Source organism: Arachis hypogaea, chromosome 14, assembly GCF_003086295.3.
Source record: "Arachis hypogaea cultivar Tifrunner chromosome 14, arahy.Tifrunner.gnm2.J5K5, whole genome shotgun sequence".
Taxonomy (NCBI): Eukaryota; Viridiplantae; Streptophyta; class Magnoliopsida; order Fabales; family Fabaceae; genus Arachis; species Arachis hypogaea.
Window position 1 is genome coordinate 124,164,478 of NC_092049.1, and position 27,945 is coordinate 124,192,422.

A 27,945-nucleotide genomic window follows, 5' to 3' on the forward strand; every position below is an offset into this window, starting at 1 on the left:
TCTCATTCTAAAAAAGCCTCTTGTGTCAGGGGTGTGTTAGATATAGAACAATTTATGTGTCTTTACCTAACAATTTAAGCTTTTAGGAGAGATTGTTTAATGACACCCTAAAGGTTCACCACATTTCCCTAACAGCCTAGCATCACTTAATTCCCTTCTCTTAAATGTGTTTTTGAAAGTTTCAAATTTATGCATGACATGGTGTCCTTTACCCACTTAAGAACCCTAACATCCCAGCACCCAGGAAAATTAGCAAATCAAACCAATGTAACCTGAATGCAAACCACGCATCCTTGGCATGTTGCCATTAGAAATTTAAAATCTACAATGCACCTTGTCCACCAAGAAATAAGAGGAAGGTCAAATGCAACATTGTGTATGGGATATGACATATGAGAACTTTCAAATTGGATCATAGGAAAGCTATCTAGGTCTCCAAAGTATTATCCTTTTGACTTTGTCTTTCATATAGGATCAATTGACAATGAAGAATAACTTTATTTACATGCCTTCATAAAACATGGTGTAGGAGATGAATCAAACTATTCAAGTGTTTCCAGGGTGGCACTAACATGAAACCCTTTTATGTGCAAATAAGAAATCCATTTGATATATTCTCGTTTGCTCCACACCAATGTTTGAGTATGCATGGTAGTTTTATGATATTTAGGCAGATTTATTGGATGTGGGAAGCCGAGCAACAAATAGTTAAGGTCGAAATATTTATTTTATGCATTTTTTTAATTTTTCTGATGTTTAAAATTTAATGTTCAAGGAGGTTATTGTAATATAATTAAAAAAAATTAAGGGAGTTAAGTGTTGATTTGAAATCTAGAGAGTCTAGCGGAGGTGTTGATGTAATTTTCCCTTAACTAATATAAGAATAGTATTATCTGATCTTCCATATTTTGTAGCTTTTAAATAATCATGTACATTCTTATAAAAAACCTTTACGTATGCATTATTTAAAATAAGCAAGTAGTATTAAGTAATAGCTTTGGTTTCTGCCAAGCAAGCATTCATACCATTTAATTTCATACAATAATTGTTTTGCATGTATTTTCACGCAGTTTGCATGTGGAGTAGAGAATTTGAAACTCGGTGATCAGCCTATGCTGGAAGAGATATGGAAGGGTCAAGTAACAGTTCCAAACAAGTGGTTCAATAATTTGAAGTCTTTGGTCATCAATAAATGCAAATTTTTGTCAATCGTAATACCTTCTAATTTACTTCCCTTCCTAAGTAAACTGGAGAAGTTGGAAGTGCAAGACTGTAATTCTGTCAAAGTAATATATGACATGAAAGATGTAACTGAAGAAACAAGAAGCATGAAAAATATGGGACAAGGCTTGCCCTGTCCATTCCCTTTGAAGAAGTTAATTCTAAAGGAGCTTCCAAATTTGGAGCACGTGTGGAACAGGGATCCTCAAGGAATTGTTTGCCTTAAAAATTTGCAGGATGTGCATGTGGAAAGATGTAAAAGTCTTAGAAGTATATTTCCAGAATCTGTTGCCAAAAACCTGGCACAACTTGAAAACATTGTTGTAAGATACTGTGAGGAGATGGCGGAAATGATTGCCAGAGATGGTGAATCGTCCTCGGAAGCAACTAAAGAGTTTGTGTTTCCTTCTTTGTCCTCATTGATTCTATGGCAATTGCCAAAGCTCAAGTGGTTTCCTAGGGAGCTTAAGATAAAGTTTCCTCAGTTGAAAAGTTTAGATGTTCATCACTGTTTATTGACATCTGCATTGGAAATCTATCAAACAGCATGCCTGGAGGATCATGCCTCTACATCAGTTGCAAAGGTTCCATCATTTAACAACTTTGTTTTAAATAGCATCTGAACTATTCCCCCTAAATGCAAAAATGGAAAAAGAAAAAAAGGAGAGACTAACATCTCATTGTAGTATATGTGCCATTGATTACTATACCTAAGTTTCATTTTAATTAATTATTCTTTGTATTTTGTTTAGATAAAGTCATTAATTTTATTAGTTATTCAAATAGGACATGGTAAATGTACTGATTATATTTTGCAGTAGCTCTTTCAGATTGCCTGGTATTGATTGACCTGCATAGATAATGAGTATACTGTATGGTGAACTGTGGGTTAAAGTGTTTGTCTTATTATCTAAATATGTATTGCGATTGTCATTGTCATATCATTACCATTATCATAGTAAGACTTGTTAGATATATAATTATTCATGTACCTCTACCTATTAGCTTAAGTTTTTGGGATAAGAATTTCAACCTAAGTACACCAAAATTATTCATGTACCTTTACCTACTAGCTTAAGTTTTTGGATTATAATTTCAGCATAAGTTACACCGCTGTAACTTGCACAGCTCCACAGAAATTTGCCTCTTTTCTACTAGTCCATTAGATATATAACTATTCATGTATCTCTACCCAATAGCTTAAGTTTTTGGGATAAGTAGTTTTATGGTAAGACTTAATAAACATTCTTCTATTTCTAAATAAGAGGAATATATAAATGCGTTTATTATCTTGAAAATTGAAAATGCACTTAATGTTCTTTTTTATTTAGATATTAGGTAGACATTTTAGGAGGACATATGATTGCTTTTCTAAATATGCAGTGATATATGATTGAATGGTGGTTTGGTGAAGGATCAAAAGTTCATCTCGGAATTATTACTTTAATTTTGGTTCAAATGTCATGGTGTGCTGTTGTGTTTTATTTTGTCATTGTAAGATGCTAGAATACAATCTTCCTTATAAAATGAATCTTAACTCACTGTGCTTATGAAAGAATATATTTTAAGAAGTACCATGATTCATTTACTAAAAATCTGAATTCTTTAATCATGCTCAGGTGTTCAATTTCTGTCTTATATGTCTTTTTCCTCTCCTAGGTTTTTCCCAACTTCGAGAGACTTTCACTCAATAAAGAGGAAACCATGATGATCTGCCATGGACGACAGCTTGAGGTGAACCTCCTACAGAAATTGAAATGCCTTATTTTGCAGTGTTTTCATAGCCGGTGTAGCATGTTTCCTTATGGATTCCTTCAAAAATTTCCCCACATAGAAGAAGTTGAAGTGCGTTGTTGTTACTTCAAGAAGATATTCTCCATGGATAGACCAGATATGAATTATGGAGGAGTCCCCTCAAAGCTGAAGCAGTTAAAGCTGAACACTATGCCCGAGCTCAATTCCATTGGGTTCGAACACTCTTCAGCACACTCCATTCTCAAAAATCTTGAGAAATTGGAAGTATCTGGTTGTCCTCGTTTAGTAAACTTGACTCCATCCACTGTTTTTTTCTCCAAACTGGCAGAATTGAGTGTCTCTCAATGTCATGAACTGGACTACTTATTGACATATTCTACAGCCAAAAGTATGCATATGCTTGAGAAGATTTCTATAAGCCATTGTCAGTCCCTAAAAGTGGTTGTAGCTAGAGAGATTGATGAATTAGATGAGAATGAGCATCATGAGATAATTTTCAAGAAGCTCAAAGCATTGTACCTTGACTCATTGACAAACCTTGCATGTTTCTATGATGGCATTTCCTCTTTGAACTTCCCATTGTTGGAACAAGTGTCTGTATCTGAATGCCCTATGATGGAAAGTTTCTGTCAAGGTAATGCAGTATCACCAAACCTGTCAGGTGTCAAATTTCATGGGCATATGAGTAAGCTTAAGTTGTTTGGAGTTGAATATGAGGACCATGCAGATAGCCACTGGGGAACTGATCTCAAAACTATTATTTCAAAGGCATTTAAGGAAACGGTATGTATTTTATTATTTTTTGTTGCCTTGGGAATAAGGAAGTGGCCATAGCATGTTTTATCTTACAATTCTATATTCCGGATGATTGAAAAGTAGGATTCTGTTAGGACTTGTGTATTATGGGGTGTCTAAAGTCGCACATTAGGTAACATTACATTGTATTTAAGGAGAGTAATTCTTTTCCCTTAATAGCTAACTTTTAAGGTGTAGTTCTTACTTTCCTTAAGTACTTAACAATGATATCAAAGTTTGGTTGTCAGCGCCTTGGAAGGCCTACCTAATTACCTATAGTTTGGATTAAGGTGTATAGTGTATACTGATAGCCAAAGTGACTACTGTTAGGTTAGTGTTGATATAGTGAAACCAGGGGCAGTGTATAAAACTTTATTATAGCATGTGGACTTAATATAATAGTTGGTATACAACTTTATCATACTGTCACCCTAATAATTACCTTCAAAAAAAGGCGATATAAAATGTTAGTGTAAAATGCGTTAGGCTAAAGTATTCACTATTTCCAATTTATCTCCTTGTTAAGCTTTATGGTTACTCAATGGAAATAATAAAGTAACTAGACAGAAGAGAGAAAGATAATATAGTTGGGTATGAATTGTGTATTGTTACAAGAAGACCAACATATATAGAAAGTAATACACGTAGAGCACCTTCTCAATTATTCTTCATAAATGCACCACTTAAACTATTGAACATTATCTAACAACAATATATATCAAGATATTTCAGCTATATTTTGTCTTTGCCCCGATGATTTTTAAAACAGCTCTAATTGTTAAAGTTCTTCGCTTAAGACAATTATATGCAATAAAGCTTCTTCTTTGACTCAAATTAATTATATTATGTAATAAATTAAAAAAGTAATATTTAGCTGAAATGTTCTCTAAAATATGTAAAATTGTGATAAGTGCGAAATGGATGTAAATAAACTGACCAAAAGTTGCGACGGTATTGATTTTGATTCAGAAGATTTTTTTTTTTTTTTGATATTACTTTGCTTCTTTACCATCTTATTGTGCTGAAGGGGAGCCTTGGAGCAACGGTTGAGTTGTCTCCACGTGACCTTAAGGTCACAGGTTCAAGCCGTGGAAACAATCACTGACGTAATTATCTGGTTAGGCTGTGTACATTACACCCTTTGGGTGTGGTCCTTCCCCGGACCCTGCATTAACGCTGGGTGCTTGTGCACCGTGCTGCTATTTTATTTCTTTGTGTTGTTTTCTGCTTCTCTGTCTCTCCTCACTCCCCTTTGGGGTTATAGTAAGTGTTACCTATCAGAGAAATATATAAACAGAACAATCGTAAAATATGTAAATAAAAGCTATTAATGCTAGGCATGCCTAGAAATCATGTCCTTGAATTTGATGTGTTTCTTATTTTGCAAGTACAGGCTGCAGAGTTTCTATCTCATGTAAACCATTTGAAACTGGGAGATCATTCTGAGATAAAACTAAAAGATATATGGTTTGGTGTAGTTCAAGTCCCGGACACATGCTTCAACAATTTGAAGTCTTTGATTCTGGAAAATTGTCGCTTTATATCAAATGTAATACCTTCCAATTTACTGTCTTTTCTAACCTCATTGGAGGAGCTGGAAGTAAGAAATTGCGAATTGGTGAATGTAGTATTTGATGTGAAAGATATTACAGGAGATAAAAGTAATGTGAATATTGGTCAAGCTGCTCCCCTCCAACTAGCCCTAAAGAAATTGAAATTAGAAAATTTACCAAATCTGATGCATGTATGGAGTAAAGATCCTCATGGGCTTTTCAGGCTTCCTGCACTACAAGTAATGCACGTCAACGGATGTAGTAGCATTAAAAGTTTGTTTCCAGTATCAGTTGCTCAAGATCTATTGAATCTTGAAATTATTGATGTAAGCTACTGCGGGTGCCTAGAGGAACTTTTTCAACCAGATATAGGAGCTGAAGAAGGCATAACTATAAAGTTTCTCTTCCCATGTCTGACCGTACTGATACTAGGTAACTTGCAAAATTTCAAGTACATCTACCCAGGAAAATATGAGGTGGAATTTCACATGCTGAAAAGTTTAAAAGTTTACCTTTGTAAAAAGTTCACTCCTATATTTCGAATTGACCATCAGAAGCATCCGGATTATGAACACCACCAAAATCATCCAGATGGTGAATTTCAAGAATTTCAAGATAATCAACAAGCCCTTATCTCGATTGAACAGGTACTATGTTTTTCTATGACTTCATACTATGTTACTGGTCCTTTTTGGAATGCTATGTGGGTAATAGAAATAATTGGCATGCTTCAATATTGTAGAAGGCAGTAACACAATCCTTTTAGACAACTTATCTTGGCATAGTTATAGTCTATCTTTAACATGTTTTAGATCAAATTTTAATCCTCTAAATTTTGGAAGATTCATGGACATTTAGTCATCAAGCAGTGATTTCGATTATCTCTGAACATCAATGCAGTTCTAATAGAACGTTGCTTTTATGCTGCTTCTATCCATCCATTTCTATGATGTAAAAGCTTATACCAATACTGTCACACAATGAGTAGTTGACATTTTGCAATCTTATAGTTTTGCTATATCAGCATTGTTGTATAGGTGTCAATCTTCTGTTCACATTACCATCCAAGCTTGCTTTCAATCATTCACTTTCTAAGTTCATTCTCTAACATCTCTTGCGTGTTTTCAGATTGCCCCAACATTTGTATTTTATTTATTTCTAGGTCGCAACTATTGTTCATCTCTTTCTATTTTATATAGTTTTTTTTTCCTCTGTAACATTATGCATTTTGTAGATGTAAAAATAGAAGAAATCATGAGCATAATGACAGCAGAGAGCGTATGATACATTCCTATTGTTATTATTGCAGAATTTTAAAATAGTTATTAGGGACTATGGCATTATGGGGTGCCCAAAGTCCCACATCGGATAGTATAGTATGCTTGATGATGTATTCAAAGAGAGTGGTCCCCCCCCCCCCAGCTAGCTTTAAGGTGTGATTCCCACTTCTTTTAGGTACTTAACAATGATATCAGAGCCTTGATGGCTGTCGCCATGGAAAGGGCTACCTAGCTGAATTAAGGTGAATACCAAATTTTAATAACCGATAGTGAAGTTGCTGTTGTTGGGTCAGTGTCAATAAAGTAAAGCCACTGTGGATGTTCGCTCTCTAGGGGCGGTGTATTGTTAGGGACTTGGAAAATATGGAGTGCCCAAAGTTTCACATTGGGTAATATGGGATGCTTCATGTTGTATTTAAGGAGACTGGTTTTTTACCCTTAACAACTAGCTTTTAAGGTGTGGTTTCCACTTTCTTTAGATACTTAATACATTAACTGTACATTTCCACAAATTTGAATTCATTGTTGTAACACAAATCACTTACAGGTTTACAAGAGAGAGAGACAGAAATTGGTGGACTTAATTTGACAGACACCAGCATCAGACTTACTACATTTGCTGCACTGTGTGCCTCTGTATAGTCTTTCTCTAAGAGTGCCTTGAAGCAGTGTCTTCTTGGACACCTGACATTTCACATTTCAAATATAAGGCCAGAATTCAAAGAAATTATCTAATGCCAATTTGGCTACACTTACTAGAGTATTAGAGATTGTGGGTACATTTAGTGGATTTTGCAGAGTTAGGGGGGAGGATCCTGCATACAGAACTTAGTAAATTATTAGATAAATTATTGCAGCTCTTTTTAAATTAGCTACAACTGTATTTACAAGTGTTCTTGATCCCTGTATATCTATGTTGCCATTGCCATTATTGCATGCATGATTTGTTTTGTTCTATTTTTATATTGTGGAAATGGGCTCAGGATATCTGTGAGAGATATCTCACTTTTTCTTTTGCATATTAGGTTGCTGCCAGCTTGGAGCAACTGTCACTCAATACAGAAGATATTGTGACGATTGACCAGAGTATATCTCAGTTTGACCTTCTTAATAAATTGAAAGCTCTGGAACTGCAATGCTTTGACTATGAATCTACTTTTCCATTTGGGTTGCTTCAAAAGTTACCCAACACTGAAAAGCTACAAGTGAGTCATAGTTCCTTCAAGATGATATTCCCCCATGAAGCAGGTCCTTGGCTGTCTTCTTGTATTGATGATACATCCTATAACCATGAGGATCACTCTAACTTCCTCTCATTCACTGATCAAATACATTACGTGTTAGCGGCTCTACAACACACCGGGATCCGTCCTATTGATAATGAGCATGATGCAAAAGCATTAGTTCCAAAGCTGAAAGAGTTATGTCTGAATGCTTTGCCTGAGCTCAGAGCGATAGGATTGGAGAACACTTGGGTGGACGTCCTTTCTAGAGGCCTTAAGACCTTGGAAATATGCAGATGTCCTTCTTTAGTAAACTTGGCTCCATCCACTGTGCTTTTCTCCAGCCTGACAAATTTGACTGTAAAAGAATGTGGTGGATTGCAATATTTATTCACATTGTCAACAGCAAAAAGCATGCTTCTACTTGAGAATATGTGCATATGCCAATGTGAGTCAATGACAGAGATAGTGGACAAAGAGAAGGATGAATCAGATCTTCAAGTTGACATAACTCTCGGGCGGCTCAACACGTTGTACCTTGACTCATTGGAAAACCTTGTAAGCTTTTATGCAGGCAATTCTATTTTGAAATTCCCATCCTTGGAACAAGTTTCTGTGTTCGAATGTCCCAAAATGACAGTGTTCTGCCAAAGTGGCGTAGATACTCCAAAGTTGATGGGAGTTGAATTTAGCAACCACATGGATGAACCATGTTGGTTTGGTGATCTTAACATCACGACATGGAAGCAATCTGAACAAATGGTGAGTTTTCTCTATTCTTCATTTTTCTCCTTCCATTTTATAAGTTAGACATAAATCCCCCCATCTGCTTCAAATTGTTAGGTTGAGAATGTATTTGAATACATTTTGTATGCAAGTACATTGTTAAAGATAGCTATAAGTGCATGGAGGGGGCAAAATTATAAAGGAATTTTTTCTATTGAAAATAGGCATGTGCCTTATTGAATTTGTGGCACTTGAATAACATGGAGAAGTCTATTGTGAAGGCTAGGAAAAATTGTAAGTTGCATTGATGTTGATATAGTACATATAACAAAAAATTATCATACTAATCCAGCATTAATTTTTACTACATGAAAATATTTTGATTTTAAATTTAAATATTTTTCAAAGAAACCAAAATAACAGCTATTTAGACCGCATACTTATTATATATTACTATTTTCCTAAAGTGAATAGTTTTCCTTATCTAATTACCACTCTTCAATTATGATTGAATTTTTCATACTCTTTCTAGCTATATATATACATTTATAAGTGAATATTTCTTATGTATGCCTTATGACACAAGCTTCACGGTTTAGGTTTTCTGTCTTTGGATCCATGTTGATTCATGTTAGGCCTGTGACAACCTATATAAAACTTTGTTGCATCCTAATATGTGGCCATGACACAATGACATCTTTGGATCCATGTAGGGTTGTGTTAGGTTTGCAACGGCCAACGTAAAACTTTGTCGCATCTCAATGCATGGACACAATGTAATGATGTCTTGATCCATGTAGCCGACTCCATCTAGTTGGAAAAGGCTTTATTAAGAAGATCATATTGTTTACAGAGAAATTTTAAATCAATTCTTGTATACAACATATTTAAAGTGGTTAACGGTCAAATTAGTCCCTGAAAGATGGGTCGTTCTCTAAATTCGTCCTTGAAAAATTTTATCAATCAAATTAGTTCTTCAAATATTACAAATTAATCATTTTTGTCCTTCTGCCACTCAATTAATAGTTTTCGTCAACAATTGATGATATAGAATGTTAACTGACAACTTACATGATACCTAGCATGTCCAATTGGACACTGAACAAATATGTTTATGAAAATCTATTAATTTAGTCAATTTTTTCAATTATATAAACCCTAATCCTAATATAACCTAATGACAATAAATTGATAGATTCTCATAAATATATTTGTTCAGCGTCTAATGGGATATGCTAGGTGTCATGTATGATGTGAGTCAATGTCCCGTATCATCAATCGTTGATGAAAACTATTAATTGAGTAACTGAAGGACAAAAATGATTAATTTATCTTTGAACTTAAGTCCATCTAATTTTACCTATATCTATGACAAAAACTTACGTGGTTTAAGATATTGTTGCATTAAGAATAAATTGGAGTGTTTCATTGTCTCAATTTTCATACATCATGTAGTTACATTCGTGCAATCTCACAATTGGAATTTTATGAACCAAACACTAGCCTTGTTGGCAAGGAAAGACAAGAATATTTGATAACTAATGCAATGTGTACACTTATTCAATTTGATAATGAATTTAATTTTCATCATGCATTGTTAGTGAAACGCAGAGGCCTTATTATATATTATGACATCAATCAAAGTGTTTGGCTTAATTATATTGTATATTACTTAAAAAATCGTACAGATAGAAGCATGTAACTGGATGACAGTGGAAAACTATTTTACATGGATTACTTATCAAACTTAACCTCTTGATATGTTTTATTGTCTTCCTTATACAGATTACAAAGTTTGCATGTGAAGTACAACATTTGGAGCTTAGTGAACACCCTGAACTACAAATGTTTTGGAACAATGTAGTTTCTGTTCCAGACACATGCTTTGAAAATTTGGAATCATTGGTTGTGGAGAGCTGTGAATGGTCTTCAACTGCAATACCTTCTAATATACATTCTTTGCTGAGCAGCTTGAAAGAATTACAAGTGGGAAACTGTAATTGTGTGAATGCAATATTTGATGCAAGAGACATAAGGGGTGACAGAAGGATGAAAGATTTGGAACCAGCCTTGTTCCTGTCAAGAATGATATTGAATCAGTTACCAAACCTGGAGCATATCTGGAATACAGGGCTTCAAGGAGTTGCTGGACAACAACAATCTGAAGAAGTATATATAGATGGATGTGACAAGCTTAGAAGTCTGTTTCCAGCATCAATTGAAAAATATCTAATGAAGCTTGAAAAACTTGATGTGAAATGCTGTCTGAGGTTAGAGGAAATTGTTGGGAGAGACAAAGTAAGCACAGGAGCAATAATGGAGTGTATATTACCAGCGGTATCTTTCTCAAGTCTAAAAGAACTGTGCTTATCTGATTGTCCTAGACTGATATATGTATTCTCATCCTCAACAGCTAAAAGTTTGGTGCAACTTGAGAAGATGCATATAAACAAGTGTAAATCAATAAAAGAAATTGTGGCCAAGGAAGTAAATGATGCAATTCAACGTCAGATAATCTTTGGGCAGCTCAAAGTGTTGTCTCTGAATTCTTTGCCAAGCCTAGCAAGCTTTTATGAAGGGGATTCCACATTGAAATTCCCTGAACTAGTTGAGGCAATCATTTACGAATGCCCCAACATGAAGATTTTCTCTCCAGGGTTAGAGACACCAAAGTTGGAGGCCATCCAAATTTCTCCAAAGACATCAGACAAGAGGTGGGAGCATGATCTTAACCACAAAATAAAGGCGTTCATTGCATGGAAGGTACTATCACTCTTCTTTCATAGATGTATTATTCATACATATTTTAGTGCTGGACGTGTGAAATTATTTGATTTCAAGATCTGTCATGCTGCCCCGGATACCTTCATTGAGATAGATATGAATATGAATCGCAGCCATCTGAAACAAAGTGAAGAAGACGTATGATTAAGCAGCTAGGAGATTAGTTTGTAATTCACTGATTAGTTTATAAACACTGTCTTTGGGATTCGAATTCTGACACATAGATGTTTGGAAAGGAGTGAAACACTATCATCAACAAAGAAACAAAATAATGAAAATCAAATTAGGCTCAATAGCACAAGGCCCTAAATAACTGAGTGAACAAGAGGGAAAGGGGATCCAATTTAGTTATTGACTCTATATGACAGTTTTCTCTAAAATGTTTAGTAGGCTAAGAAAACTCACAATCGAAAACAAAAAGAGAACCCTAAATTTGGATAAAATTTTAAAAACCCTTGAGGATATCCATGCTGTCAATAATGTTAAACCAGAATGATAGAAGTAGAACAAGCAATCTATTCTGACTCTTAACCTGTTAACTCTAGTATATATAGTCCATTAGATTCTTGACCCTACTATCGCATTTGTATTCCCAAGATCATGAAACAATCAACTAAGGGGAATCAATGAGCACTGCAATTCAAGTTGGTAAGGAGATCAAATGCAATTAGAATAGGAGCTAACATACAGAACAAACTGGTGTTAAATTTAACTTTTCATTTTAAGAAACAGTTGTAAACTTATTTTAGCGGAAGCATTAATTAGGATCTTAAAAGTTATGATTTTTATACCTGGATTGGTTGCTATAACAAGTTCTGATTACGGTAGAGTTGAACTTTAAGACTGATTTTGTTGAGTTTTGGTTACAGTAGAGTTGATCTCCAACACTGGTTTCTCTCCCCTTCCTTTTCTTCAGACGTACATCAGGATGGCAGTTTCACGCTCTTTTCAGTGAGTGAAAACTGTAAAACGTCGTGTGTATTGAGGCAGAGAGAAGACCATTTTTATATGTGATAATCTTTAAATCTAATGCGTCCATCAAACATTAGCATTAACAGATGAGATTAAGTCATTAATAATTTATAAATAATTACAATTAGGCCACAATAGAAGTTTAAATTACAATAAACTTCCAACATTCTCCCACTTGGCCTAAGTGTAATCATATTCTCACACATTACAAAATTGCTTTAATATGGTAAAATATTTTGTGTGAGTTATGACAGTCATGCATTTAATATGAAACACATTTCTTTCCATATACTACAACTACTAGCATCTTACTACACAAGCTACATAAATAACACAATTTTATATCGGTCCCATAAAGTTTCTAGATCATTATGTTATAACTCATACAATAATATTACTTTAACTAGAAACAACAAACTATCAATGTTCAGAAAACACATAAATAAACATAGTGAGCTCAGAGTGTTAGCATCATTCAGAAGAACCAAGACCCATTCTATGTACATGTTCCTTAAATGTCTTTGGTTGCAATCCTTTAGTCAATGGATCAGCAATCATAAGTTCTGTTCTAACATGTTCTATGGACACTCTTTGTTTTCGAACTTCCTCCTTAACGCCAAAGTACTTTATTTCCATATGCTTGACACCTTTAGAATATCTATCATTTTTTGAGAAAAATACTGCTGCAGAATTATCACAATAAATTTTCAATGGCCTAGCAATTGAGTCAACAATGCCAAGTCCTGAAATGAAATTTCGCAGCCATAAAGCTTGATTTGTAGCTTCAAAACATGCTACAAATTCTGCCTCCATAGTAGATGTTGCTACAACGCTTTGTTTGGAACTTTTCCATGATATGGCAGCTTCTCTAAATAAGAATAAGTAGCCAAATGTAGACTTTCTTGTGTCAGCACATCCACCAAAATCTGAATCTGAGTAACCAATTACTTCTAATTGGTTAGACCTTTTGTACATGAGCATATAATTCTTTGTACCTTGAAGATATCTTAAAACCTTCTTTGCAGCTTTCCAATGATCCATTCCAGGATTACTTTGATACCTTCCAAGCATTCCTACTGCAAAGCTAATGTCCGGTCTTGTGCAAGTTTGCACATACATAAGACTTCCCACTACAGAACTATATGGAATTCCTTCCGTTCGCTTCCGTTCTATGTCATTTTTTGGGCATTGCATAAGACTAAATTTGTCCCCTTTTTGAATTGGTGCAATTCCTGCGGAACACTTTTCCATGTTGAACCTCTCTAGAACTTTATTTATATAGGCCTTCTGAGACAATCCTAACAATCCTTGTGAAAAATTTCAATTCCTATCACATAGGATGCCTCTCCCATATCTTTCATTTCAAAGTTTCTAGAAAGATATTCTTTAGTCTCACGCAGCATTCCCAAATTATTTGTTGCAAGCAAAATATCATCAACATATAAGACTAGAAAAATAAACTTACTCCCACTGACCTTTCGGTATATGCATACATCAACAACATTTTCTTCAAAACCGAAAGAAAGAATGGTATTATTAAACTTAATATACCATTGTCGTGAGGCTTGTTTTAGTCCATATATTGATTTCTTAAGTTTACACACCATACGACCTTTTCCTTCAGTTAGAAAACCTTCAGGTTGATCCATATAAACTTCTTCATCAAGATTACCATTCAAAAAGGCAGTTTTTACATCCATTTGATGTAACTCTAAGTTATAATGAGCCACAAGTGCCATAATGATACGCAATGAATCTTTCTTAGAAACAGGTGAAAATGTTTCTTTATAATCAACACTATTCTTTTGAGTAAATCCTTTAGCAACAAGTCTAGCTTTATATTGTTCAACATTGCCCTTTGAGTCTCGCTTAACTTTGAAGACCCATTTACAACCAATACATTTAGCGCCTTCTGGCAATGCAACAATATCCCAAACTTTGTTATCTTCCATGGATTTTAACTCTTCTTTCATGGCATCAATCCATTTTTTTGAATCATCACTATTTATGGCTTGTGTAAATGAAACTGGATCTTTAGATATTCCAATATCTTCTTCTTGTAAATAAGTCTCATAATAGCTTGGAATAGCTGACTTTCTTTCCCTTTGAGATCTCCTCAATGGTATTTCTTGAGACTTATTTCTTTTTGATATTTGTGAGTTAGTTTCTTCATTGGGAGCATTATCATGCAAATCTTGTTCATCACTATTAATGTGTTCAACAATAGTTGGAACAAATCCTTGAGTAGGTGTGGATAAAGGAACATTAACATGTATAGGAACATTAACTTTAATTTCCTTTATTTCTACATTTTGATGATTTTCACTCCCACTAACTTCACCATTTTCAAAGAATTTTGCATTACCAGTTTCTATAATTCTTAGACTATGGTTTGGACAATAAAAAATATACCCTTTAGACTTCTCTGGATAGCCAATAAAATAGCCACTCACTGTTCGAGAATCTAATTTCTTTTCTTGTGGATTAAATATTCTTGCTTCTGCTGAGCAACCCAAACATGTAAATGCCGTAAACTGGGTTTCCTATTAGTCCATAACTCAAAAGGAGTTTTTGGAACAGCTTTACTAGGAATTCTATTTAGCAAATACATGGCAGTCTTTAATGCATACATCCACAAGAATTTGGGTAAAGAAGAATTGCTCATCATACTTCTAACCATATCCATTAACGTTCGATTACGCCTTTCTGCTACACCATTTTGTTGTGGTGTGTATAGCATTGTATATTGTGCACATATGCCATGTCTTTCTAGAAGTTTTGCAAATGGACCTGGACATTGTCTTGTTTCATTATGTTTTCCATAATATTCACCACCTCTATCTGACCTAACAACTTTTATCTTTTTGTCTAATTGCCTTTCAACTTCTTTAATATAAATCTCAATAGCATCAACTGCTTGAGACTTTTCTTTAAGCAAATAGACATATCCATAACGTGAAAAGTCATCAATAAAAGTGATAAAATATTTTTCTCCACTAATAGATGGAGCATCAAAAGGTCCGCATACATCAGTGTGTATAATTTCAAGAAGCTGACTACTTCTTGTGACACCTTTCTTATTTTGTTTGGTTTGTTTTCCCTTAATACAATCCACACATAAACCAAGATCAGTAAAATTTAGATTTTGTAAAATCTCATTCTTTACTAATCTTTCTATTCTTTCCTTGGATATGTGACCCAAGCGTTTATGCCACAAGAATGCAGAACTTTCTCTAGACGTATTTGGCCTAGCTACATCATTCTGGTACTCAATAAGCAAGGATTCAGAAAATTGATCAAGAAGTTTTAATCTATACAAGCCATCAATTAAAACACCATAACCAACAATATTAGAATTTTTAAATAAATTAAAACAACCATGTCCACCATTAAAAGAAAAACCACAATTGTCCAACTTTGAAACAAAAATTAAATTTCTAGACATTGAAGGTACATAAAGAGTCTTAGGTAAATCTAAATGAAAGCTTGTATCCAACACCAAACGATAAGTTCCTATTCCTTCAATTGGCGCTTTCACACGGTTTCCCATGTAGAGGAACATCTTACTTTGGCTTGTGGTTTGGATCGTAAGGAATCCCTGCATTACATTAGATACATGAGTTGTAGCACCAGAATCAAGCCACCAAGAATTATGAGGAATATCAATTAAATTTGATTCATAAGTACATACATATGTTTAAAATATACCTTTCTTTTCGAACCATGCCTTACGTTTAGGACAATTCTTTTGGAAATGTCCTTCCTTCTTACAGAAATGACACTGTTTTGTATTGGCATGTCCTTTCTTCTTAAAATTCTTGGGCTTTGTCTTTAATTTCTTTTCTGATTTGCCAGCTCCTTGAATCAAGTTGACAGAATGACCACCACAATTCTTAAGTCTATTTTCTTCCTGTATGAGCTTTCAAATTAATTCATTAACGTCCCATTTTTCCTTCATGACATTATAATTAATTTGAAAAGCTCCATACTCAGAAGGTAATGAGTTCAGAATGAATTGCATCATAAAGGAGTCATCAACTGTCATACCCAGTAACTTTAATTTTGCAGCAATATTAATCATCTCAATAGTATACTCTTGCATGCTCTTAGACCCATCAAACTTCATGGCCGTGAGCTGTGACATTAATGTACTAGCAAGTGACTTATCAGCAGAAACGGAAGCGGTCTTCCACAAACGCAAGATATTCTTTAGCACTTTCTGTTTGTGGAAGGGTAGTCTTAATATTGCTTGCAGTAGTCATTCGCATAAACATAAGGCTTAATCTATTAGAACGTTCCCATGTCTTAAGTGCATACTTTTCATCCTCATCATTGTCATCAGTGACAATGGGTTTCTCTTCTAAAAGTGACAAGTCAAGATCCAAAAGACCTAAATGGAACTTCACTTGTTCACTCCATTCAGAAAAGTTTAAGCCATTAAACATGGTAACAGATGAAGCTTGCGAATGAATTGAAATACCTGTCATTTAATCATACAATGCTCATATTAATTTTAATTTTATCATCTATTCAGATTACAGAACATAACAAGCATATTACAGTTCACCTTTGGGTAAAATTCTATAATATACTAACATATTAACATACAAATAAATGCCATATTTATCATACTTGAAGATTAAAATTCTCTGCCAAATACATATACCATCTTTGGATAATACATATATCTGACCCAAGAATAATAATTTTTTCTCGTTCAAGTCTATTAATAATAGAAGAGATTTTCTTTGGGTAAATCTAATTCTAAAATTAATTAACACATTATCAAATATACTGGCATTTTACGTTATAACTTGGTCACTTTGGTGTACACAAGCAGTAAATAATCTAAATAAATTTAATACTATAAATAAAATATTTATAAACTTTTCATAAAATTAGAGTACATTACGTACTCAAAATAATTTCATAACTGTCATCAATACTAAACTTAAACTCAAGATTAAATTCATACATGAGTATAATTTATGATCAAATTAAAATATTTCGAAGAAAACATATAGAACATATACAACTACAAATATGCAGTTTTGATGGCATGAAATTTGAAACCCACTTAATTAAAATCCAATTATAAATAATTAATCAGAAATATGAAACACCATGGATATCATAATTAGATCAGAGAAAATCACATACTTTCAAAACACATGCTCTGATACCACATGTAAACTTATTTTAGCGGAAGCATTAATTAGGATATTAAAAGTTATGATTTTCATACCTGGATTGGTTGCCATAACAATTCCTAATTACGGTAGAGTTGAACTTTAAGACTGATTTTGTTGAGTTTTGGTTACAGTAGAGTTGATCTCCAACACTGGTTTCTCTCTCCTTCCTTTCCTTCAGATGTTCATCAGAGGGCAGTTTCACGCTCTTTTCAGTGAGTGGAAACTGTAAAACGTCGTGTGTATTGAGGCAGAGAGAGGACCATTTTTATATGTGTTATAATCTTTAAATCTAATGCGTCCATCAAACATTAGCATTAACGGATGAGATTAAGCCATTAATAATTTATAAATAATTACAATTAGGCCACAATAGAAGTTTAAATTACAATAAACTTCCAACAACAGTGTGTTTTATGTGTTGAGATTATTGTAAGATTTGATGAGATTCCCTCATATATTTGATATGGAGATATCAATTAGGAAGATTGTTTCCTTTTATTAGAGAGTGAATTATGCAGAGTATTTGCCATTTCGTATATATATCTAAAGACCATAGGCTGAGGAGATTTTCCTCAAGCATTCACACAAAATCACACTTTTAATTGTTAGGGTCTTGAATGATAGTTTCTATCATACTAAGGTCAATACTCATATTTACTCTTGTTTGCATCTAGGTTACGAAGTTTGCATGTGAAGTACAGTTTTTGAAACTCATTGATCACCCTGAACTTGAAGATATATTTTGTGGGGTAGCTCTAGCGCCATTCGAGTCATACTTCAGCAATTTGAAAACTTTGGTGGTGGAGGGGTGTGAATTTTTATCAACTGTGATACACTTTAAGTTATTTCCTTTCCTAAATAACTTGGAAGAGTTGCAAGTACGGCACTGTGATTCTGTCAAGGAAATTTTCGATGTGGAAGGTTTAATGAATAATGTGGTACCATCTGCATCCCAAAGCTTTCCACGGATCAAGAAATTGACTTTAGAAAATCTACCAAATCTGCAGCATATTTTGAGAATCACAGATCATCAAGGAATTTTCACATTTCCTGATTTGGAGAAAGTGGAAGTTAGGGAATGTAAAAGCCTTATCAGTTTGTTTCCAGCAAAAATAGCCAAAGGTCTTGTGAAACTTGAAATGCTTCATGTAATACACTGTGCAGGGCTAGTAGAAATTGCTGCCAAGGATGAGGCAGCCACAGAAGCGGAAAATGAGTTGTTCGAATTTCTCAATTTGAAATCGGTCATATTATTGGAACTACCTGAGCTCAGGCACTTTTACCCTGGGCCACACAATAAAGAATGCCCTAAGCTTAAAGAATTAGATGTGTCTTGTTGTTGTAATCCGAAGATCTTTTCCACAGCTCAAGACTTCGGTGAGAACTATCAGCTCTTTTCTTGGGTCAAAAGGTATGTATGATTCAAAAGATTCATATAGTTTCTCGTTATTTGGATCACTAGACATATAGAAATGAAAAGATGTTAAAAAATTCATATCCTTATTTTGTGAGAAGTTACTCATGTGACTTATATCTGATTGCCCTTCTTTTCTTTTGTCTTTGTTTTGCATATTAGGTTAATAGCCTGGGTTAAATGAGTTGTTAGACACATAATCATCAGATGTAGAGAATTTCAGGTGAGCATATCGCACTAGTCTCCGACTCTTTTTGCGTGTGTTTGTCCTTTTTCTGTTTAGTGTTAAATATTTCTCCATATGGGTTGCAATCTGTAAGTATTGTTTCACTAGGATCAGATAACTTTACAGTATCTTAACATAAACCATATTTATATTCAAACCATAAATTCAAATATACAAGATCCAATAAATTGTTGGAAAAATAGTAACAAGCTAATATATTTTTGGTTTGTTGAGCATATGAAATTTAAACCAATCACATTATTTGTACATCAAAAATTGATAACATTTGCAGCAATAACACAAGTGCTTAATTATATGTCTGTAAATGGCTACTCATGCATAAAATACTGGGACTTGTGATTCAGCCAAGGCCATGTCTAGCTCGTTTATCCAAGATCATATATAATAATATATCATCAGTAATCATTTGTTTCAACTCAAATTTTGAACTAGGTGTGAATCTATTTAGCCATTTTGTTTTCTATAGATTTTAGGTATATTGCATGTTAGAAATAGTGGATATTATTGTTCTGTAGGAAGCATTTGTAGTTGTAGTTCATTAAATGTAAGCGGTTATGCTGTAATTAATTCTAAACCCATCCTTCTTGTATGTATAACCTAGTAAGTGTAATGAACAAAAAATAACCTATAGTAATATCTAGGTCTCTACTCAATTCTCTGTTTGTTACTTTAACTGCATGATTTTAAGGGACTTCTCCAATGCTGGTTTTGCAATTGTGAAGATTAGTATAAGGGTAAGATCTTCTGTGATTGGCTTTGCATCCTTCATGAATTATATGTTGCTGTAACATATTGACTTTCCTATCGGTGCTTGATTGGTTTGAGTGAATTGATACTTGTTTTCTTATAAGCAAGATCTCAAATTCAAGCCAAGTATTGTAGATTAAAATAAATAAAACAAAAAGAAAAAGAAAAATTATGTAAACCCTACAAGAAGTTAAATAATAAAAGCCAGTTTGGTTTGTATTTTTATCTTTAGTATTTTCTGTTTTCAGGATGTTCATGAAAAAAAAAAAAAGAGTAAAAACAACAAAATCTTATTTTATATTTCACTTTTAGCTGAGATTGAAGCATACAAGAAATTAACTAATTGTAGAGTTTTCCATGGCATGAGAAATACCATTCTTGACCTTGTCTTTGTTTTCAGACAGATCATCATCCTGTAGCAGTTATTGGGAGGTATCACAATGTGCTAGCTGTGCTTGAATATCAGTTGTGGCTATATCTGTACCCTCCTTGATAATAATTAGGCATTTCTACATTGTTGAGATAGAAATGTCACTTGTAATGTGTTACTTTATGGTATTTAATCCATGTGTGAGATATAATATTGTATAATATTTTGTTAAGAGATTGTAAGTGGAAGTCTCAAGTAGTTTAACCTTCATGTGGGGTTGTCTACAATGCATGCATGGCTATGTTTGTAGGCAAAGTATTTGATGAGGTTCCCAAAGAGAATCTCATTGATGACATTGAGATATTATATTGCTTAGATGCCCTCACTCCATACTTTGCCAAATTACAAAGGAGGTCACTCAAATAAACACGCCTAAAACGTCTTTTTTTAAAGATGTCTTTATGTTGTATTTTAATTGGTTTTGGTATAATTTATTCGGTGTTCCTCATCACATATTATTAAATTCCTCAAAAGATTTTCTTTCCAAAAACAATAAAAAACATTTAATTTGGACTAAATAAAAAAAGGTAATAGATTAACTATTAGATTTTTTTTAAAAGATTATTTACATAAAAAAATATATCACATTCATCAAAATATATATATATATATATATATATATGCGCTCTTAAAAAATTTTATAAATAAAAAATAATTAATTTTTATTCGTATAATATATAAAATAATTACTATATTATTATTATATTATAGATTAAAATTTACTAATTTAAATTTTGTTTTTATTTTTAATATAAGCATTAAAAATAAATAATTTTTTTATAACAAGATATATTGTAATAAAATATATATAATATTAATTAGTTTTTAAAAAATTCTGAAAAGATGGTTTTTTCTAATAAAGTGTTATTAAAAAATTAACATTATAAAAACTAATTTCAACCAATACGATATAATATGATATAATAGGTTATTAAATATATTTAATACAAAATACATTGAATATAAATTTTTATTGAGTTTAAATTTTAAATAATTTTTAATTAAATTTCGAATATTTTTATTTTAAAGAGTTAGAATATTTTAACATCATTTTTTTCGTATCTTTTTAATTGAATCTTTGTTTTTTTAAATTATAAACCTTATTTATAATTAAGAGTAATGTTTTAACACCACCAATTAGTCACACATATAAAAATACAAGAACAATTCTGTTGTCATAATTATAATCTAACTTTATAAGCAATACAATACAATGAAACTATATATAAGTAATATAACTAAATTTTATCTACATCTATAGTCACATTTCATAAATAATATAATTAAATTATATTTATGTTTATAATTAAAATATGAATAAAAATACAAAAAAGTATCAGGATGGTTAATTTTTTTCATTCATAATTTTTTATTATTTTTGTTGTGAAAATTTAATTATTTTAATAATTAATTATTTTTAAAAAAAGATAATTGAATAACACAAAAAAGTCTTATTAAGAGTAATTTATTTATATATGATTAAAAAATAATTGAATAATTATATACGGTAAAAAATTAATATTATTAAAAAATAAAAATAAAATTTATTTTAAAATTAAAAATAAAGTTTATTTAAAAATAAAATTAAAAATCATGGTTTTTTTTTCTTTTTTCCAAAATTTATCTACGAGTAATTCTATAAATATTTTATGATGAATAAAAATATTAAACTCATACTAAAATTTATTCTAATAAAATTTATTTTTATTCTACTAAACGTTAAATAAATTATTGAAAAGAATTTTGTTTCCTTCATTAGAGAAGAATGATAAACTTCCATACTTCTATTATGTTATGGCAATAATTTGGCCTGTTATTTTTTAATGTACATAATAATAATAATAATAATAATAATAATAATAATAATAATAATAATAATAATAATAATAATAATAATAATAATAATAATAATAATAATAATAATAAAACAAGTATATCACAGTAAAAAAGAAAGCACGTCACCAAATAATTTATCATCCGAATTATATATGAATCAAATTGATAATATGAGAGCTAACACTACAAAAATCGACAACAAAGTTAGAGACTTACAAAACCTTTCTTAAGATCATCGAAAAAAAACGTTTATATTTGTGTGATATACAAAGCAATTATCATATTATTATTATTATTATTATTATTATTATTATTATTATTATTATTATTATTATTATTATTATTATTATTATTATTATTATATATATGAGCAAAAAAAGTCCAACTGTATGTTTTAAAGTAAATTTTTTTTTAATATTTGATTAAATGTTCTTGTATTTGGTACTTTTTTTTGCACTTCCTCTTAGTTAAAAATATAATCATTATAATTTTTTAGTTATTATTGCTAGGGGTGTTTACAGATGGGATATGGCTGAAATTTCGATCCAATCCGCACTAAACTCATTAGATCAAATTCGATATTTGCACTTTTTATGTTTGGATCAGATATCAAATATATCCATAAAATAAAAAATATAAAAAAAATTTATTTTTATAAAAAAAAGTCAATAAATTTTTTTGTTTACTTTTTTAAACATATTTACTTCTATCTGATTAGAGTGTGGATCCGATTCGATCCAATCCGATCATCTTACAGATCAGATCATATTCTCAAATTACAGCAAACTGGTCTGCTTGAAAAAAATTTTAAAATGTCTCCACAAGGTCTCGAACACCAAGAACCTTGGAACAAAAGTAACCTCTACTTGCCACTTAGCCATTGCACTTCTAAGTACTATATTTGACAAATACAAATTATATAGTATACATAAATATCTAATTTAATTTAATTTTTGTTTTTTCTATTTTTAAAATTAATTATATTTTAATTATATACCATTATTAATATAAATATAAATTTCACTAAAAATTTATTAATTTACTTGATCTATTTTATTGCTAGTATTGTGATTAAGGTTATTTGTTTTGATGTTAGTGTTAAAATCTACTGATATTATAGTTAGATGATAGGCTTTGTGAATTAATTATTTTTTTATTGTGTCAAAATAAGATACTATTGTAGTATTAAAATTTTATGGTTTTTTTTATATTAGTTATTTTTAGAAGTTGAGACTTGATTCTTCATAAAATGTTAGTGAAGATATGCATTTCAAATTTTAATTTTAAGTTTTTAACTATTTTATATTTTATATTTACGTGAGACCAGTTTTATCGGTTCAACCAGTGATTTATCAGTTGAACCAATAAACCAGTAAACCAGTAGCTTGATCGGTTCGATCACTGGTTCAGTTCTAACAATTATATTTCAATCTAATTTCAAAAATTTCGATTTACTCAATTTAATAGTTATGACTCACAATTGGTTCCTAATCAAGCAACAACAAATTATGTCTCCCAATTGGTTCCTAATCAGTTCTAACAATTATGTCTCCCAACTTAATAGTTATGACTCACATTGGTTCCTAATCTTATTTTTGTCACTGTCTCACAAAATCGTTAACGACATGCTGAAATGGACTAACGACTGCTACATTATACATTCTAGCGACTATTTGATGTGACAATTGAAATTTTTTTACCTTATTTTTTATTTTCAACTAAACACTTAAAACCCTAATATGAGTCACGGATACCTAAGTTAAAAAATCAAACTAAGTAAATTGAAACTTTAAAAATCAGATTAAAGCTCGAATATAACTTCAAAACAGAACTTTAACTTATGTAGTGATTAATTTAAATGAAAATCAAATAAATCAAAATTCAACATAATTTTTATTAATGTTTTTAAATTCGAAATTTCTATACCAAAATTAACTAGGATTTTTCTTTAAATTAAAAATTTAATGAAATAGTGACTTTAATTATCTTAACCAATGTCCTAATTAATTGCTTTTATGTCTTAAAAAACCGTATATGAGAAGAAAATAATTAATTTGTCTACTTTAATAAATAGTTATTTTACTAAAATGAGAAACTATTTTTTTAAAATTTTTAAGAACTAATTAATATTATATATATTTTGTTACACTACATTTAATTATAAAAATTTTATTTATTTCTAATACTTATATTAAAAATAAAAAAATTAAATTAGTAAATCTTAATCTATAATATAATAATAATATAGTAATTATTTTATATATTGTACGAATATAAATTAATTATTTTTTTTATTTATAAAAATTTTTAAACGCTTGAGCTTGTTTTATATATATATATATATATATATATATATATATTTTGATGAATGTGATATATTTTTTTATGTAAATAATCTTTTAAAAAAAAATCTAATAGTTAATCTATTATCTTTTTTGTTTTAGTCCAAATTAAATGTTTTTTATTGTTTTTGGAAAGAAAATCTTTTGAGGAATTTAATAATATGTGATGAGAAACACCGAATAAATTATACCAAAACCAATTAAAACACAACATAAAGACATCTTTAAAAAAAGACGTTTTAGGCGTGTTTATCTGAGTGGCCTCCAATTACAAATAGGTTGCAGTCATGTATAATGTTGGTCATTAAACATTAATCTCAATAAATTTTCTTCTTTCCCATATCCTTCCTTTCTCCTCACTTTATCATCTTGATTAATGGTGGCAATTGAACTATATTATTAACCAAACAAATCATAGTTGAACTACATGTACCTGGAGAAACTATTGTACAGACTTTTCGGTATATTATAGGAACTAGGCGTGTTCAAGATCCACCCCGACCCGGAACCACGGTATATTTTGCCAAGTTCAGATTTGTCATTTTTATCCATTGTTATTTTCGAGTCCGGGTCAGGTTATGCTTTGGGTCACTTGGTCCGGTCCGAAATTTTTTACAATAAAAATATATATTTTAGAGTGAAATTAATAATATCATATTATATTTTTATATTTTAATTAATATTTTTTATATTATGCGATATTATCTGTTTCAAAATAACTTATTTTGAAATAAATATGATATAACATTTGTTAAATTTAATTTTTAAAAGTAAAATTTTATTACTTTAATATATAAACTTTAAAATTTGTATATACTAATTTTATATCGGATCAACTCGGTTTAACCTAATTTATTTCGGGTCACTTTTGGAGTTGGATCAGAATAGATCCGATGGCCTTTTAGGGTAGTCCAGGTCTACTTAAACCTGGCCCGACCTGGCTCATAAACACCTCTAACAGGCACTAAGAGGTTTTGTGTTCAAGTTTTAGAAACAGGGAAAATATTTATATATATCTCATGAAGAATATTTTTTAAAAAAAATGTACACTAAATTCTTTTCAATTTCCACTATATACAGAAGATAATAGATAACCTTTACTAGTTTACTGAATTATAGTTTAGTTATATCTCATTTTCATCCCCTCTCGCTCTCACACACACTGTCTTCAATTCACCTCTTATTTGATGCCTTTTCAAACTCAATAAAATTAACGTTTCAAATCCCCAAGTGAGGAATACTATATTTCTCAAGAGCCAAATGTAATTTAATTTTATAATAAAATCATACTTACATACATGCATAACAAAAGACAAAAAGAACGGTGAGGACTATTAACAATGACTTAAGTAGTGACAATATGAATTCAAAGCATGCACAAAAGCATAATAAAACTATACGTCACTACACTAAAAATAGCTGAAGTAACATTTGGCCTCTATATTTTGGTGTTTCTGCTATCTTTTGGGGGATACCTTAGTTACTACTTCTTTGTTTCTTGTAGCCACATTGAGAAAGCATCAAGGGTTTTTGTGTCAGCCCTATAATGTCTCTGTGTAAATTCAAGAAGACTTGCCCATGTAAAATCTGGATACAGCTTTGGATTTTCCTTGTTAACAAGATCTTTTGGTGAAGTTACCACTTTGTCCATTCTTGGACATAGAAAGAAAGCAAGTGATTTCCTCACAACTTTTCTGTTTACAACTGCTCGGTGCATGCAACTCTTGTAAAGTCCATTTGTTAGAGCCTGAAACCAAAGATTGAGAAAACCACAAATATTATGTCAAGTTTATCAAGCAATTTTACTAATGTTCTATGTGAATAATTTCTAACTTTAAAACTTATGGACCTATTGAATATACAATATATTTATTTATTTTTCTCTTTTACCATTTAAAATCTTATTATCAGATGTTTCACTAAAATATGTCTGTTTTAACATAAGTGTTACTTGATTTTCGGGACCCAGATTCGAGACTATATATATCTAGAGACCTTACTAATACATGCATCAATTGGCAACTAAAAAGTTATAAACTATGATACATACCATAAATGTGTCACCAATGTTAACAACAAAGGTGTCTTGTTTAGGGTTAACTGAGTACCATTTTTCATCCACAAACACTTGTAGGCCTTCAACTTGATCTTGGTGGAGAATAGTTAGTGAGGTAGGGTCACAATGGGGGCCAGTTCCAAGAGCTAAATCAGGTCTTTGGCATGGTGGATAGTAATTTAATCTCATCACAGAGTCATTCCCTTCAAAGAAATCTCTGAAGTACTTGCTTCCAACACCTAAACTCATTCCAAGAATCTCCATGATCCATAAAGAAAGATTGTTCATGGCTTCACAATAATCTTGGTACACAACCCTTAAAAAGGTATGAAACACAAATGAGTAGTCATTTATTACAACAAAAGAAAAGCATGTTTTTTGATAATCAAGAACAGGTTACTAGCCGATTCAGTTTAAAAACCAATTGTTAGTAAATCTGTCAAAACTAGTAAACTAGTTGAATCAATCTCTTCCCCTTTTTTTTACAGAAAATGTTGTTTAAAAGATTAATTTATAAAAATATATTTTTATATCTCGTTCAACAGATTAAGTGAACCTCTATACCTTTGAACCTATAACTTCTTCAGTTCAATAATCTCACGAGTTTTGAAAACTTAGGATAATATTAAACATAAAAATAAATTAAAGAGCAAACTTTTGAGCTTTGATTCAAAGAATTCTTAGTTATGATTAAAAAAGAAATTCGCTTACCCAAATTGTCTAAAATCATCTCCCATAACACTAAGGAAATATTCCTCAACAGTTTTCTTGGATGGATCAGAGGCAGAGTAACGGAAAGAAAGTGTTTCCTTCCAAGGAAGCTTGGAAGGGAACCTTTGAGTGAAGCTACTAGCATAACCACAATATTCTCCAATTTTTCTCTGAGCTCTTTGCTTCTGAGGTAGCTTCAAGCCGAAGAAATCGTCCATGAGCTCATGTGCTCGAGCTATTAGCTTCGCATTGACTCCATGGTTGGCCACAAGAAAGAATCCATGCTTCTTGCATGCCTCATTCACTTGCAAACAAGCGTCCGACACAGCTTCCATGTCGCCGGAGAGAAATCCCTTCAGATCAATGGTTGGAACTTGGAATTCTGGTGGCCTTGTTAGACATGGCTTCTCATGTTCAGGCCAAATGAATTGAGTTGGAATGTTGGATTGGAATTGCATGAAAGATGCATCAAAAATCAAATTTTGCACTTTTTTTTCATTCTCTATTTGATTTTGAGGTGAAAAAAGAACTGCGGAAAGAGGATGAATTTGCATTCTTAGAAATGAAGAATTAAACAAAGTGTTTTCGATTTCTAGAACCTTTTTTTTGTTACAAGCGATTAAAAGTTGCAAATTTTGAAACTTTAGAAGAGTAGTTTTGG

The 27,945-nt window shown here is 31.6% G+C and overlaps 2 protein-coding genes across 5 annotated transcripts in view; one reads left to right on the plus strand and one right to left on the minus strand.

Annotated features, from left to right (window-relative positions):
* Positions 1-20,731, plus strand: part of LOC112743961 (uncharacterized) — a 28,632-nt gene extending 7,901 nt beyond the window's left edge. For 2 of the 4 annotated variants that reach the window (XM_025793405.3, XM_029292265.2), the window contains exons 7-14: positions 1,071-1,805; positions 2,881-3,759; positions 5,165-5,971; positions 7,630-8,589; positions 10,339-11,316; positions 18,176-18,912; positions 19,078-19,138; positions 20,310-20,731. In XM_025793405.3, the coding sequence (XP_025649190.1) occupies positions 1,071-1,805; positions 2,881-3,759; positions 5,165-5,971; positions 7,630-8,589; positions 10,339-11,316; positions 18,176-18,912; positions 19,078-19,099 (5,118 nt within the window). In that variant the 3' untranslated portion in view covers positions 19,100-19,138; positions 20,310-20,731. Of the gene's footprint in view, positions 1-1,070; positions 1,806-2,880; positions 3,760-5,164; positions 5,972-7,629; positions 8,590-10,338; positions 11,317-18,175; positions 18,913-19,077; positions 19,139-19,850; positions 19,897-20,309 lie in introns of all 4 variants that reach the window. The other 2 variants (XR_003813729.2, XM_029292264.2) reach the window with 2 other exon arrangements.
* Positions 20,732-25,762: 5,031 nt separating this feature from the next.
* On the minus strand, positions 25,763-27,945 carry LOC112740586 (gibberellin 20 oxidase 1-D-like). Its single transcript, XM_025789232.3, has 3 exons — positions 27,285-27,945; positions 26,568-26,889; positions 25,763-26,264 (listed from the first exon to the last, which is right to left on the minus strand). The coding sequence occupies exons 1-3, from the start codon at positions 27,836-27,838 to the stop codon at positions 26,001-26,003; spliced, it is 1,140 nt and encodes a 379-aa protein (XP_025645017.1). The 5' UTR covers positions 27,839-27,945; the 3' UTR covers positions 25,763-26,000.